The 15,466-nt window shown below is 35.0% G+C and overlaps 2 protein-coding genes across 5 annotated transcripts; both read right to left on the minus strand.

The window, feature by feature from the left end:
* Positions 1–941: 941 nt before the first annotated feature.
* On the minus strand, positions 942–7,571 carry LOC127157148 (E3 ubiquitin-protein ligase Hakai). 2 transcript variants are annotated; one of them, XM_051100409.1, is made up of 6 exons: positions 7,492–7,571; positions 6,673–6,831; positions 5,963–6,063; positions 5,724–5,807; positions 5,558–5,631; positions 942–2,603 (listed from the first exon to the last, which is right to left on the minus strand). In XM_051100409.1, exons 1-6 carry the CDS (start codon positions 7,502–7,504, stop codon positions 1,649–1,651), a joined length of 1,386 nt encoding a protein of 461 aa, XP_050956366.1. In that variant the 5' UTR covers positions 7,505–7,571; the 3' UTR covers positions 942–1,648. The 2 variants fall into 2 exon arrangements, with proteins under 2 accessions (XP_050956366.1, XP_050956365.1); XM_051100408.1 differs by having other exon boundaries at positions 943–2,618.
* Positions 7,572–7,762: 191 nt separating this feature from the next.
* On the minus strand, positions 7,763–12,443 carry zgc:101783 (uncharacterized protein LOC447883 homolog). Of its 3 annotated transcripts, none has more exons than XM_051099058.1 (10): positions 12,303–12,443; positions 11,844–11,987; positions 11,047–11,151; positions 9,889–9,951; positions 9,692–9,806; positions 9,522–9,580; positions 9,131–9,181; positions 8,935–9,019; positions 8,719–8,845; positions 7,763–8,634 (listed from the first exon to the last, which is right to left on the minus strand). In XM_051099058.1, the coding sequence occupies exons 2-10, from the start codon at positions 11,860–11,862 to the stop codon at positions 8,548–8,550; spliced, it is 711 nt and encodes a 236-aa protein (XP_050955015.1). In that variant the 5' UTR covers positions 11,863–11,987; positions 12,303–12,443; the 3' UTR covers positions 7,763–8,547. The 3 variants fall into 3 exon arrangements, with proteins under 3 accessions (XP_050955015.1, XP_050955016.1, XP_050955018.1); XM_051099059.1 differs by having other exon boundaries at positions 11,844–11,908; positions 12,303–12,422; XM_051099061.1 differs by lacking the exon at positions 11,844–11,987 and having other exon boundaries at positions 12,303–12,416.
* Between the last annotated feature and the right edge of the window lie 3,023 nt (positions 12,444–15,466).

The raw sequence follows: 15,466 nt of genomic DNA on the forward strand, positions 1-15,466 counted from the left end.
AAATGAAAACAAAATGTATTCTATAATTGGCTTATGGAATAGTTCACCCAACAATGAAAATTCTGTCATTAATTACCCTCATGTCGTTTCAAATATGTAAGACCTTTTGTTCATCTTCGGAACACAAATTAAGATACTGTTGATAAAATCCAAGAGCTTTCTGATCCTGCATAGACAGGAACTGACACATTCAAGGCCCAGAAAGGTGATAAGGACATCATTAAAATAGTCCATGTGACTTCAGTGGTTCAACCGTAATGAAATTACAACAACTTTATTAACAAAATAACAACTTTATTCAACAATTTCTTCTGTTCCTTGGCAGTCAACTTGCAAATAGGGCTGCAACAAATGATTAATTTGATAATCTATTAATCTAATGATTATTAGAGTGATTAATCAACTAATTGTCGATTAATCATGGCCACACTGGTCAAACCATATTATTGCAGGCTCTTATATTAGGTCATATGAGACTACTTGACAACAAAAATGTGTCATCAACATTTTTTATTTTTATTTTTATTGTTGACGTTGTCAACAATGTTGACTAATCGTAAACAAGGTGTCAGAACGCCGGCTCCTGCGTCAGCAGCACCACAAGCATTCGTTGTGGTAGCCTTGTGAATGCCTGTTGAAGACTGATAGGGAAAAGAAGAAATTGTTGAATTAAGTCATTGTTTTTGTTGTCTTTATGCACAAAAGTATTCTCGTAGCTTCATAAAATTAAGGATGTACCACTGATGTCACATGGACTATTTTAACAATGTCCTTACTAAATGTCTGGGCCTTGAACATGGTAGCACCATTGCTGTCTATGCAGGCTTAGAAAGCTCTCGGATTTCATCAAAAATATCTTAATTTGCACTATGAAGATGAATGGTCTTATGGGTTTAGAATGACATGAGGGTGAGTAATTAATGACAGAATTTGGATGAACTACCCCTTTAAAATAAAGTTTGATGTCCTCCAACTGTATGGAATCAAAGTCTGAAGCTAATATATATATATATGTTCTGTAACCATCATACATGACATTAATTTCTGTGAAATCTGTCAACTCAAATCTGTAGACTGGCTCTGACTTCTGGTGAATAGCATACACTTATCCAGACTGTAAAACTGAGCAAAAGTTATGTAATGTATCCCGGCCTTTATAAACCCAAATTGTTATTATCCAAAGGATAGTTCGCTAAAAATCTGTCAAAATATCTCCCAAATATCATAGTTTGTGTTCCACATTACAAAAAGAGATTATACAGGTTTGGAATCACAAAAGGGTGAGTAAATGACTTCCATTTTTCATTTTTCAATCTTTGTGCCCAAAAGTAATGAATTTCAAACCAAAAATCTAAACAGAATTCAAGTTTCATTTATTGCAGTTGTTGGATACAACATTACGTAAATGTTTCAAACAAAACTGATAAATTCTTTCGAACAAAAAAGATTTTTTTTTTTCATTCCACTACTCATAATTCCATGGAACCTCTCTGAATGAGGGACATTAGTACAAAAATGCCAGCAATGGGGATCATCATATTAAGTGAAGACAAACAGCCTACGCAGCTTAGTGTAGTTGAAGCTGTAGACTAGATATGGTTAACCATCTATGGTCAAACTGTCTGATTGAGCCGATAAAGCCAGGACGCTACTGGTAATACGGTCTATATCGTGACTGGTCAGGGTGGTGAGGTCCTGGCATTTGTCCTTGTGGTGGCGGCCCCTGCATACGGGGCGGATGGGGGCCACGGGGATTGGGCCACATCCCCGGGCTCATGGCACCTGGCTGGGTAAAAGGTGGGCTAAGAGTGCCTTGGTCCTGTGGCATTGAGTTTGGGTTGTAGTGGTGCGCACTGACTGGGGGAATCGGACCAGGTGGAGGGTGATTCATGTAGGGTGGCATCTGGGTGATTATGTGTCCAGGTGGAGGGGGTGTTGACATGGGAGGTGCCTGGTTGTAAACCATGTGAGGTGTGGCTGAGCCCTGCGGTGGGTGCTGCATGGGGATGCTGAGAGGGGGTGGTGGGGGTGGCGGAGGCCCGTAATGTGGTTGTTGTGGTGGAGGCATGATATGATGCGGATGGGACACCACTGGTTGGCTGCCGTAATCGCCAGGGTGATGGTGTGGAGGCGGGCCGGGAGGTGTTTGTGGGTGTGGCTCACGGGGGGAGGGGCCCGCGCTCCCAGAGTCATCGTGAATGGGCACTGTGATGAGGTTGCTATGCTTACGTGTAGTCACTGTGGCAATTCGAAAGGTTTCCGGGGGGAGTGGCCGTGGGGAGGGTCCCAGATCAGAGGGTGAGGCTGGAGGTGGATGATTGTAGGTATCATGGCCTTGCAGTGGGGGAGGAATGAGAGGGTGTGTTTTAGCCAGGTGAGGAGGCGGAGGCAACCGGAAGCGGTCCGGTGGGTCGGAGGCCAGCGTCGGGTGTGGGGGATCTGGGCGAGAGGATCCGGTCTTGCTGGCCCGCATGTGGCGATGGTTGATGTGGGCCTGCAGGTCTCGCTGTGAGAGGTAGGTGCGTTTGCAGCCTTGTACGATGCTGCACATGAAGAGGGAGCCACGCTGGCACTGTTCGATGCGCTGGACTGGGTCTGAGCAGCTGTAGAGGGACAAACTAAACTTAAAATTTAGTAGGGGAAGTGGACATAGATACACATATTAAATTTCTATTTAGATCTGGAGATATTTCTATCAAGAATGAAACAAAAAACACCCCTGCTTATTCACATTGCATTGCACTGAACATTAAAAATCAAAGACTGCAGTGCATATTATAGTTAATCAGTCCTATGTTTATTTGACAGTGGTTTCAAATTTCTTGTTTTTATGAATGCTAAATACAAATAAAAGGCAAGCATTAATTTATTTGTGCCTTTTTAAAAAAAAAAAAAAAAAAAAAACATTATATAGCCTAGTTTTATAGGAGGTGGTTTCATAGACTTGGCAAATTCATTTTTTCAGAAGTTTGTAGGTACAGACATACATCTTATCAACTAAAATTGAGAAATATATTGTGATATAAATTTTGGCCATACTGTCCAGCCCTAATACACGTCATATTTAGACTGTTAAAACACAACTTAGAGATGCTATAATATTTTTATATTTCCTGAAATCATCACTTTTTGGTTTCCATAAGCATCTTTATATTTACAATCTAATGTTTCCTCTTTGTTTGTGAAAGGGATCTGAAGATCAGAAATTAATTTATAATTAAAATTATTTACAAATAAGTACTATGGTTTTATTACAGACAGGACTAAATTTCAGATTTACTGCTATCTGACTCAAATTGGTTTTGTTGTCTAAAGTCCAAACAGCAAACAAAACCACAACAGTTATGCACTGATATTAAAATTCTGGCTAATGTGATTATTTTTATGTTATGGCTAACAACTGACAAATGAACATATTTAAATTCTATAATATATATATATATATATATATATATATATATATAAATATATAAAAAATAATTGTAGGAATCACAACACTATAATGTGTTTGAGATTTGGTAAATATTACATTTAACTGTGTTATTAAATTACTGTAACTTATAAACTATAAAAATTAAAATTATTATTATAAAGTGAACATTAAATGACACAACAGATACACATCAACCAATTAAAACAATGTGTGTTTTCAGTAAAATAAATAAATAAAATAATAAATAAAAATAAAATAAGGGGCATGTCTTGCAATGATAGAGAGAAGAGAGCGCTCAATTTGAGTGCACAGGACGGAAATTAGCAGATCCACTATAGCATTTGCGACTAAAAACTACTGCGTGCGAGTATGACAAAATATTTAGGAGCACCATGTGCGAGTGACCCGATCAGCGTATTTGTGTTTGCGCTCAAAGTTTTCTATGTTTTTTTGCAATGTTGAGTAATGTATCACAAACATATCTCATGAATCCTTTAATAAACAAAGTGTAGAGAGAGTGTAAATAAAAGATTCATTGTGCAGTGTAAAGAGCTTTGTTGATTATAATGGAACTTTGTGAGATCGCAATTAACTAAGATGAGTGACAGCTTTTAATGATTTTTAAGGGAGTTTGTAAATGAGATATTGATTTAATACTAGTTAAATAAACAAGAAGTTAATATTAAGTGACTTACATTGTATGTCTATAACACTATTGCCTGATTTTGTTCTATTTTGTCGTCAAAAATAGTCTGAAACAAGTCATAATCAAGCCGCTGCGCATCTCCATTCAAACACTGCATTATTTCGTGTATGAATGAACGTGCATTTTTAAACGAATCTAGTGAGTCAATAGTTCAATTTCCCATTCATAAAAAGAGTCACTTGCTTTATTCCTGAAGGAATCACGACTCAAATGAATGATTCAGTAATTAAATCAGTGACTTGCTGCCACCTACTGGCAGTTTTAGTTTCATTTTTAAAGTATCTTTTTAGTTATTTAAATCATTTAATATTTCTGTATTCAAATTTTGTATTTAAAATATTAATCTCAACATGAGTTTATGAATTTGTTTGCACTCATGCCACCTCTGAGCCTCATTAAACATAAGAAAATACACCTACAAGCCACTATTGTGTTCTTCTGTGACACTTCTGTAATACTGATTTCATTGGATTGGTAACGTACCCTCATTCTCTTGTTTTAATTAGAAATTTTAAAAAGCTTAAATTTGACATAAGAGATGACATACTTTAAATAAAGTTAGAAAAAGGTAAAAACAAAATTCCCCTGTAAATCAAATATCACCTCGTAATGGGACGGTTAATTTTTTGAACCCGATTTTTTGATTATTGATTAGAATGTGCTCCTGAAATTTTGACTGTGCTCCTAAAGAGAAAAGTAAGCATGGAGCCCTGATAGACAGAAATGGAAAATTATCAGAGAAAACAAAACATTAAAAAGAAGGACCCGCATAAATATCGTAGCAACTCAAGGAGAATACTCAAGGAGCGGGAAGGCCTGGAATCGGACGCTGTGGTTGCGTTGTTTCTTTCTGATAAGTGAGTAACGTTGATTTTGCATTGTTTCACACAACTTATCTGTGTTGGCTTTTGTTTGAAAATGGTTGTGTGACATCTTCGCTTGTTTCTGCAATCACTGTTAGGCCACGTACGATTGGGATGGAGAAATCAAAATAGGGGTGAGGACCTGTTGGACTATGGGCGTGTTTGTTTTGGTGCTTTCAAATATCAACATCATTTGGCAAAAATCGCTTAGTGCACCTTTAAATAAAGCTTGCTGAATGCGTATTGTTTTATTATCAAAATGAACATCTGTCCACTCAAAGTTTAGAAATATGTACTTCCAATAGCACAACAACCCTGGATGTTTAAGAAAAGCGTGTTCATCTGAACCACAGCCTCTTATTCGAACACCTACAGATGTTACCAAGGAAACAGAATGTGCTAAAATTTTCAGATTTGCTTCCATCCCACATTACCTTCACTCAAACTTTACAGTACATCAGGGATGGACACAGTGTGTTTTTCACCTAAACCTCAAACTTCACTCCAAGAACAAGATACAATCCACCTAAACAAACTGTTGTAGGAGAAACTCACCCAGGGCACATCTTGTCACATTTCTTCTCGTAGTGCACTGCACAGTCATAGCAGAAAACATGCTTACATGGAATCTGAGGAAAACAAGTGTTTTTTTTCAATGAAAGATCTCCAGCATTATATATAAAAAAAAAAAATGCATTAGGGACTAGAACATCCTTCTTACCATTCGCCCATAAATCTTTATGGGCAGACCACACTTGTCACAAAAATGAACTGGAGTGTCATCTTTTACTCCTACCAAGTTGAGCTGAGAAAAATAAGCAGATCTCATTTATTTTAAATATGATATTAATTATTACACTAGAGTATATTGTATTAAATATCTGAACATTTATTAGAGAAATACTGTTAAAAATATGACGTAATTTGATGTCATTTATTGTTGATTAATGAATGTATAACCTTATAATCCCAGAAGATCGGCTGAGGGAATCTGCGCTGGTTTCCATATGCATCTCCAGATTTACACTCAAATCTTTCCTCTTGGTTATAGCCGAACGTCTCTGAAGATCACAAAAAACATTAATAAACAAAAGCAAATAAGATGTAGCAAAAAAATCTACGGTTTTATTCAGGCAGAGCAAAAACGTGATTTATTGGGATATCTGACTCAAATCCACTTAGTTGCTTATAGCCAAAATAAACAGAGATGCACTGATATTAAAATTCTGCCTGGTGCTATAAGCTGATAATCATTTAACATTATGGCTAATAAATAACAATTGACCAACATTAAAATTCTATACTTTTTTGTATAAATAAATTAAAAACAAAACACTAAAAATGAAAATCAATCAAATGCTACTGAATTTACTTATCACATTATCACGTACAGTATGAAAAATGGATATTAATTTGCTAAATATTACATTTAAGTATTAAATTATTCGCATTTTCAAAGATTAACTGTGAGCGTTCAATGGCAGTTAAATGTAAAATAAAAGAACATGCACAAATAAACTGTATATCAGATGATGCCCAATCAATGTAAATATACCAGATGTTTAAAAAAAGCTCGGAACTTGACAGACGGTCCTAAGAATCAGATGTGAAAACACATCAGATTTACACGTAGTGTGAACAAGATAAAACACATTCTTTTGCACGCCAACCTTCTTCACTTTTTGAGGGCAGCCTGGTGTTGGGACGCTGAGGTCGGGCGGGCAGCTTGCCTCTTTCCGTCTGCTTTGACAGTAACTTGATTGGGATCTGTCTGCGAACATCAAGACCTCCAAGGGATCCCGAACCATCAGTTCCTTGAAGGTCATTGTCTGGGAAAGCATACAGAAGACATCAGCAATAAGTAATCCACATTAACAAGCACAATATTAAGTTACGGATACATTCCACATACACAATTCATTACTACATTACACAATATCATCTATGACATTAAAAATGAACACTTCATAAAAGGAGAAAATGGATTTATTTAATCAGACAATACAGTACTGCTATACATTAGCATTATGTCATTTATACAATTAAGGAACACAATAATCTAAGTGAGACCTGTGATATTCAGCAGTGATCAAAAAGCGCTTAATAGAAAGTGGAAAAGCAAAACATTGCTAAACTAAAAGTAACTTAAATTGGAAGTGCAGAGCTAGTCTTAACCATAACGCATATACACTATATAGTAACTAATTTGTATAACGGTGTTTAAATAGATTTGTAGGGCTCTAATGTAAATGTTGTCTGTGTTTATTTGAATCTGGCACTTGCTGGACGCGCACTCCTTTATTTGGTCATGTCAGCGGCTAGCTGGATACATCCAATAAATGCGTTTAATGCCAACACACACAAACCTATAAATGGCACCATGGACTCGCAGCTTTACTGGCAGCTGGATACCTTTCACTCGGAACATTTAGGGAATTTAAAACGTAAAGCTGCAGTAAAACACTTCGTTACATTAGCTTGTAGCTCACCATTTTGGTCCATGACTTGACGCTGTGCATCCTGCGATGAACTGATGGGAGTGGCTTCGTGTGCTTTGGAGTTCAACGTTGCGTACAATTTACGCATATGAGGTTTTCCGTCTGGTCTGTTTTGTCATTTTGTGTGTGTGTGTGTGTGTGCGCATGTAACAAAGCGACTTAATTTGTTTCACCTATTAAACACCAAAAAGTAGAAAAAAGCAACACCACTCACAGAATTGAACACAATTATTTATAAAGAAAACAAACCAAAACACCACAACATATACCTATTATCATAAATAAAACATATATCACAATATAACATTAATTATAACTTTTTGACATTTTAAAAAATACCCAGAGAAAAAACCCCAACAAAAATAATTATTTATTACATGAAAAATTAAAACAATCTTTTATTATATATAATATTAAGTTATATTACATTGTATTATATTGTATTATATATTATATTATAGAGGTTTCAACACCACAGTGCATATATGGACCCAGAAATATTAATCGAAATCCACAACAGTGGACAAACGTTAATTACTCTACATTTAGGACAGTCTGAAGTATCATGCATCACGTCAGAAATCCATTGTGGCTCAGCTTGTATTATTGTAGGTGCAAAAACATTATCTGATGCCTTATTTAAAAGGCATTATTTAGCAGAACAAATTGTGGTGTACACTGTAAAAAATAAAAAACACAATTTGTTGAGTCAGCTTAAAATAATTTGTTACTCTGCTGCCTTGAAATTTTAAGTTCAGTCAACTAAAATAAGTTTATTCAACTTGAAATGTTAAGTTGCACTTAGTATCAACTTAGATATTTGTGTTTGCTAAACTTAACAGATGGGTAAGTAACCCAGCTGCCTTAACATTTTAAGTTGATTCAACTCAGTTATACTAAGTTGTCACTTAGTATAATTTCAACATTTATAACATTTCAAGTTGAATAAACTGTTTGTAAGTTGACTGAACTTAAAATTTTAAGGCAGCCAGGTTACAAATTATTTTAAGTTGACTCAACAAATTGTTTTTTACAGTGTAGGTAGAATCAGAACATTTGAGGTATGCAACCCTCCATCTCGATCATTTCTGGCCAGCTGTCATACTTATTGGTTTCCCTTTCATTCTTCATGTGCTGAAAAAGACAGAAAAGGGAGATAAATTAATGTTCCTGAATGCATATGTTTAAACTTATGCATATAAATGTTAATAGCATTACCTGCTCAAAAGAGATTTGGGCCATGGTTTTCTTCCCTCCCACAAAGACCCAGTTATCTCTGAATTTCAGCTGGGAAATATATGCACTGCCAAGGTCTGCAATAAGTGTCCTTGCTTCATCATTGAGTCTATAATAAAGAAATCATACAAATTTTGAGACAAAACTATAATAAAATGCACATACGTGATTAAAAAACAGATAGAAATGCTACTCTACTTTGTGGCTGGATCATCAAAAGAGGCAATCAACACGATAGAACCATCCTTGATTGACTTCAGAAAGTCTATCAGCTCCTCAACCTCTGCCAACAACAAAAGATTTATTACATACACGTGAACTGAGAATGCAAATCAGCATTTCATAATGCAAGATTATTAGCAACATGATGTAGCGAAGTAAGGATACAACATACTTCCGTTCCACATATTGAAGCTGCCAGTGCTGACGTGTTCACCTGTTTCTTCTGAATTTTGTATAACAAGAAATGTTAAAAATGAGCATTTATATCAGTTAGAACATTGAACAGTAACTTTCAATATTTCTACAAAATATTCTAAAAAAAATACAATATTTATTATTTATTATATTTAATATTAAATATATATTTATTTATAAGATGAAGTTAAAAGATTTCTAAAAAATTGCATTAAATTATCCAAAAAGAAAAACATGTTCGGCCAGAAAAAAAAAAAATCTATTAATATATATGTACAAAAAAATAATAAATAAAGCTAAAGACAAAACATGGTGCCTTTTTAATTCAGCTTTTTTAAAAGCAAAATTACCAAGCTCAACGTGCTTACCATTAATAACGACAATATTAATTCCTTGTCGGTTTCCTCGTGTGTCTTTCTCTATTAATCTAAAATAAATTAGCAGAACTAGATTAAATTCTGTTAAATAGCACTTATGGCATTCATTTAATTAGTCTTTAAAAGTACAGATTGTAAATTTAACAACTTAAAACGTTTACATTTTCCCCTCAAAGCATATTCGTGGTCCAACGATGTTTGTTGCACCGCTGGAAACCTTAAAGCTATAGTCATTTCCAGGACATGGTTTTGGGAGGCCGCATTTGCCTTTAGGACCTGATAAAACACACAGAAACAGACATTTAAATGTTTATCCTATTTTTCTTTTAATGGTGTATCATGTTTAATAATTGCTTACCATCATCTTTATGATTAGCAGGTTTCGACTTGATAGAAGCTACTCCTCCTCCCACTGACCTTTCTGAGTTTTACAAACATAGAAAAATGTACATTGTATACACACATACATACATACATATATATACACACATATATATATATATATATATATATATATATATATATATATATATATATATATACACACACACATAGTACTGTGCAAAAGTTTTAGGCCACTAGTATTTTCACCAGCTAAAAAATGGTTTAAAGTCAGTTATTTCTATCTTTTGCTGTAGTGTGTCAGAAAAAAAATATCAGTTTACATTTCCAAACATTCTGTTTGCCATTAATTGTAATAATCTAGTGAGATTTTTGTTTGCACAAAGAGTCTGACAACAGCCAGTGCTCCACACTGATCTAATCTCATCATCATCCAGTCTTCCTGGAATGACATGAAGACACAGAACAAACTGAAACAGAGTAAATCCAGAAGAACTGTGGCAACGTCTCCAAGATGCTTCAAGAGACCTACCTGCAAAGCTACCTGAAAAATTTTGCGCAAATGCACCTAGGGCAAAAGCTGCTGTAAACGCAAAGAATGGTCGCACCAAATGTTGACTTCATTTAGTTAATAGAAGTTAATTGATAAAGAAAATCTATTTATGACAGCATCCTCATTTTACAGCATTTTTACACAAGTGCCTAAAACTGTTAACAGTGCTGCAGGTAGGTTTCTTGAAGCATCCTGGAGACTTTGTCACAGTTCTTCTGGATTTAGTCTGTCTGAGTTTTTTCTGTTTCTTCATGTCATTCCAGAGACAGACTGGATGATGGTGAGACCAGATCTCTGTGCAGAGCACTCGCTGTTGTCAGACTCATTGTGCAAACAAAAATCTCCCTGGATTATTACAATTAATGGCAAAATGAATGTTTGGAAATGTAAACTGATATTTCCTACTGACACACTACAGCAAAAGACTGACTTTAACTGACTTTAAACCATTTTTTAGCTGATGAAAATACTAGTGGCCTGAGACTTTTGCACAGTACTGTATACATGTATATATATATATATATATATATATATACACATATATATATCAGTGGAAACTATTAAGAACTAATACGCATACATACATATATACATGAAATATTCCTTGTATTAATAACTCACCTACTAAATCTGATAATGTTAAATCAGGATTTGTCTGCAGGAGTCTGAGGACAAGGCTTATGGAAATTATGAGGGCAGCCACCATGAAAACGAATTTCAGTTTTTCTGTGAAAGCAATTAAAGTGTGATTATATATAATTCTCATAATACAGTATTATCCATCTTTGATTGTAGATTTAATGTCCACATACTATCTTGCTCCTAATAGGGTGAGTTCTTCAAAAACAGAACAATGATATTTCACAACATAGTATAGTTTTTCTTAGTTTCTGGACCATGTTGGTCATTTATAGTCCAGGATCAAGTTGTACCAGTAACAAAAACAGAGGTTTACTTGTCACAAAACCAGTTTGACCACTTTACGCAGACATATCTTTTTTTTTTTTTTATCAGCAATAACATATACCTAATTCAACAAAACATAAACTATGTTAGTTCTCATATACTGTACATGTAAGTCTATTTAGGAGGGTTGTGGCATCACAAACAACTTTAAAAGCTGAGAATTGGTTATGTGACTTTTATAATCAGTCACCTGTATGCAAAAGAGATATTTGCATTTGGAGCCACTTTCCACTTTGAATGGTACAGCATTGTGATACTACACAATGTAAGCAGGAAAGTAAACACTGCACTGCGCTTCTGAACGAGACATCTAGCATGTCTTCAAAAGCATAACTTACTTTTGTCTCTCTGTCTCTTGTGTAGCACAAGGGGACCAACTAGAAATAAAAACGTCAACATAAACATAAAATAGAGAGAAAACAGACATAAAGAGATAGCGATGAGAAACCAACCTCTTCGAACGTATATCATGATTGAATTGTTACGCTCGTCTCTCCTCACAGCAGCTGTACTTCCACTTTAAGTGAAGGTGAAGAAACTTAAGCTATTCACCACATCACATTAGCAATCTATAATTAGATCATTTTCTGTCTTTTCTAAAAAAAGAAAAAAAAAAAACGTTAATCTCTGATGTCCTTGCTCCTGCTGATCTAACTGAATGAAGTTCCTCTAGACTTTAGACTCGAGGCGTAAGGCTGACTAATGTCAGTGCAAAGGTAGGGCATTGTATTTGAACCATATTCTCTCCAACTTGATTAACTCGTTCTTTAGGAATCCGGCTAAAGCACAGTCTAGTTTGGCAGCTTGCATGTGCATAAGTAACTTTAAACTAAACTGAGAACAAAACTGTACAGTACACTAGAAATTAGAACAGGGCTAGTATAAAAATATAATAAAGCAGTATATCCTACTTATTTAGAAGAACGATTCCCTTCGTATGTCCATGTAGTATTTACAAGGAATTCCTATGGTAACGAAGAGTTTTGTCCGTTTGTGGACGCTGTAGCTTCGCGGCTGTTTGTAGTTCTGCGTTGGCGTTGTCAATATTGTTTAACAGCCAAACCGCAAGAAGGCGGTGTCGACATCAGGAGTGCGTGTGTTTTTCTGTTGTATGTTGTCAAATAGACCGCTAAATTAAATTAATGAATACTTAGTGGAACAACACTTATAAACAAACACGCCGATTCATTTATGATATATGGTCTTATTTATATTTATTTTGCATAAAGTTGATACTATCAAATACCTTGGAGTATGGCTTGATTCTGAACTTTCATTTAAATGACATATTAATCATATTCTACGTAAAATTAATTTTGGAATTAGTACATTACATCGACCTAGATATTGTTTTTCATATGGTGTTCGTAAGAAACTTGCTTCTCAACTTATACTTCCAGTTTTTGATTATTGTAATGTTGTTTATCAATCTGCATCAAAATTAGATCTTGCGCCGCTTAACACAGTATATAACAGACTTTGCAGATTTGTTTTGGGATGTTCTTTTTATACTCATCATTGTATAATGTATGATGCACTCCAGTGGCCATCTTTGCATACAAGACGACATATTCATTGGCTTCTATTTCTTTTCAAATGTATTTATTTTAACTATCCTAGTTATTTACAACATTTTGTACCTTTTTCTTCAAATTATCAAGTTAGATATTCTGTTCAGACCTATTTCTTTGTTCCTCGTGTCAAAAAAAAAAAACAATTGGTAAAAAAGCTTTTATGTTTAAAGCCCCTATTGACTGGAACAATTTACCTGCGTATATTCGAACTATTACATCATTTAAGATATTTAAGCAAATTTTGTTTTCACAGTTTGCTTTGGTTTGTACATGTTATTAAGTTTTTTTGTGTGTGTGTGTGTGTATTGGATCCACTGATCAGTGTATAGTGTATTTTGTATTAGGTTTTGTTGTATATTCGTTACTAGCTTTTAATGGCTGGTTAATAATTTTGTGGTGCTTTTTTTTCCTTTTTATTATCGTTTGTGTTTAGTGTTGTTTAAAGATGTATCGTTAATGTGTGTTTTGTTTTGTTTTATGTTGCGATTGTATTGTATTGTGTTGTGGGACCCCCTCTAAAACGAGATGGTACATCTCAAGGGGTTAATCCTAATAATAAATACCTGCCTATAATTTATTTTTCTTATATCTTACCTTTAATTGGCTAAGAAATCAAATACACTGCCAAAAAGTTAATAATTTGTGTTTTGTAATATATTTTTTCTGTTTTCCAAATGGCAATTTTGTGATTTGTTCATACACTTTTATCCATTTTTATCACAGAATAAGGCAGAAAATATATTTTATAGTTTCTATAGGCTATGTCAGTTAGCACTGCATTATTCCTATACTTTGTTTATTACCTTGAGCCAGTTGTATAAACTGCATAAAGCCTCTGTCTTAAGAACTAGTCTGACCAAATAGCAGTTAGCCAAGGGGTAATCAGCCCCCTGATAGCACACATACATCAAGCAGATGTTTATTTGACATTTATTTATTTATTTTTTTGCTCATCTGCAAAACCTCTATAGGATGTTTCCTATCAGATGTCAGATAGACGTCTGTTAGATGTCTTTAAGATGTTTATGATTTAGAATGGATGTAAAACTGACATCTCACTGATGTCTGTCAGATGTCTGTACACAGCAGATGCTTTCCAGATCAAGTTATCTTTAACAGACATCTTGCAGACGTATGTGCTATCTGGGCTTAATAATGATGACTAGTCTTAAAGAAGAAAAATAGCTGACTAACTGTTAAAACTAGTCTTAAACTTTTATGAAACTGGCCCCTGGAGATGACTTGAAAAACACACATAAACTATGTAAACATAAACATAAACCATCACAATGTGCGTGTACCCTGTTGAAAAAAACAGTATACGCTGGTAGGTAGGTTTTGATACTGGTTTAAGATGGTTATTTGCTGGTTTATGGTGGTCCTTGACCAGCAACATGACCAGGAAAAAAAACAGCAAAGGACCAGCATAAACCAGCATCAAAACCTACCTAACCAGCATTCCAGCATCCCAGCATCAAAGCATACCTACCAGCATATGCTGTTTTTTTTTTCAACAGGATATTGTCTTCAAGTTTTTTATTCAGTTTAGCCATGGTGATGCTTTTGTCCGTATTTGCAAAGCCAATAGAGGCTAATAGTAAGTAATGCAGACCCTTTCATCTACCTATAGTAAGAAAATCTCTGGTAATACACTCTCTGGTATTAGGGATTTCCTTGACAGGTCATAAATTGTTACTTCCATGAGTTCATTTTGAAGTTTCCGCAAGAGAGCGCCCTCTGGCATCCAGTATGAATGAAACAGACTCTGCAAGAGATCATTCAGCACTCCGTGATGTTCACACCTCCTCATTTCGGATACAAATAAAATGCCAGGTCTTATATAGGGTTAGAAAACGCAAACCCAAACTGGACCAGTCAGCTTTGAGCAAAGTGGCGTATCTGATCCAGTGAAGCCATTCCCTCAGTATATCTTATATTTTCTTTCTGCTGCCTTTTCAAACTTTTGCTGCAGCAGAAGTGTTTATTCTTGCCTTGTAAATGCATTTAAATTACATTTACTCATAAAGACATCTCTTAATCTTCAGCAGAAAAGTGGATCCAACTGACACTTTGCTGATGCTCTCCACATTCCGTTTGATTGGCTGTACACGTCTCACTTTCAGGTGCACATGCTCTAGAGTTAATTACAAACTCTGGTATAAACTCTGAGTTGACAGAGAACGTTTATATCGAGCTTTGTGTGCCCGCTGAACCTGATCTAAACCAGGTTGGATTTATTTGGTTTTGTCAACTCTAAACCTACTCTGAAACTCTGAGTTTGTTCAGCTAGATTCATGCAATAGGCCACTGATGTTTATTCATGTTTATTTCATGCTATAACTAGTAAAGAGGAAGAGATGATCGGTTAACATGTCACTTGAACTGAGGCACTACAGTGATCTGTCATGACACATTTAAAAGCCACAAAATGGTATCTATTGTTTCAATTTCTTGAAAAATAATACATTTTGAAAGCTGAGACTTTGTTTAATACTTAAAGT

This window comes from Labeo rohita, chromosome 25, assembly GCF_022985175.1.
Source record: "Labeo rohita strain BAU-BD-2019 chromosome 25, IGBB_LRoh.1.0, whole genome shotgun sequence".
Taxonomy (NCBI): domain Eukaryota; kingdom Metazoa; phylum Chordata; class Actinopteri; order Cypriniformes; family Cyprinidae; genus Labeo; species Labeo rohita.

What these genes read in the sequence shown, in the direction of transcription:
- LOC127157148 (XM_051100408.1), bottom strand. An exon ending in GCCCTCAAAAAGTGAAGAAG is followed by an intron (nt 6,064 to 6,672) that starts GTTGGCGTGCAA and finishes TGTGATCTTCAG; the next exon opens with AGACGTTCGGCTATAACCAA. An exon ending in TGTGACAAGATGTGCCCTGG is followed by an intron (nt 2,619 to 5,557) that starts GTGAGTTTCTCC and finishes TTTTAAGTTTAG; the next exon opens with TTTGTCCCTCTACAGCTGCT.
- zgc:101783 (XM_051099058.1), bottom strand. An exon ending in TAATATTGTCGTTATTAATG is followed by an intron (nt 9,182 to 9,521) that starts GTAAGCACGTTG and finishes TACAAAATTCAG; the next exon opens with AAGAAACAGGTGAACACGTC. An exon ending in TTTGATGATCCAGCCACAAA is followed by an intron (nt 8,846 to 8,934) that starts GTAGAGTAGCAT and finishes TCTTTATTATAG; the next exon opens with ACTCAATGATGAAGCAAGGA.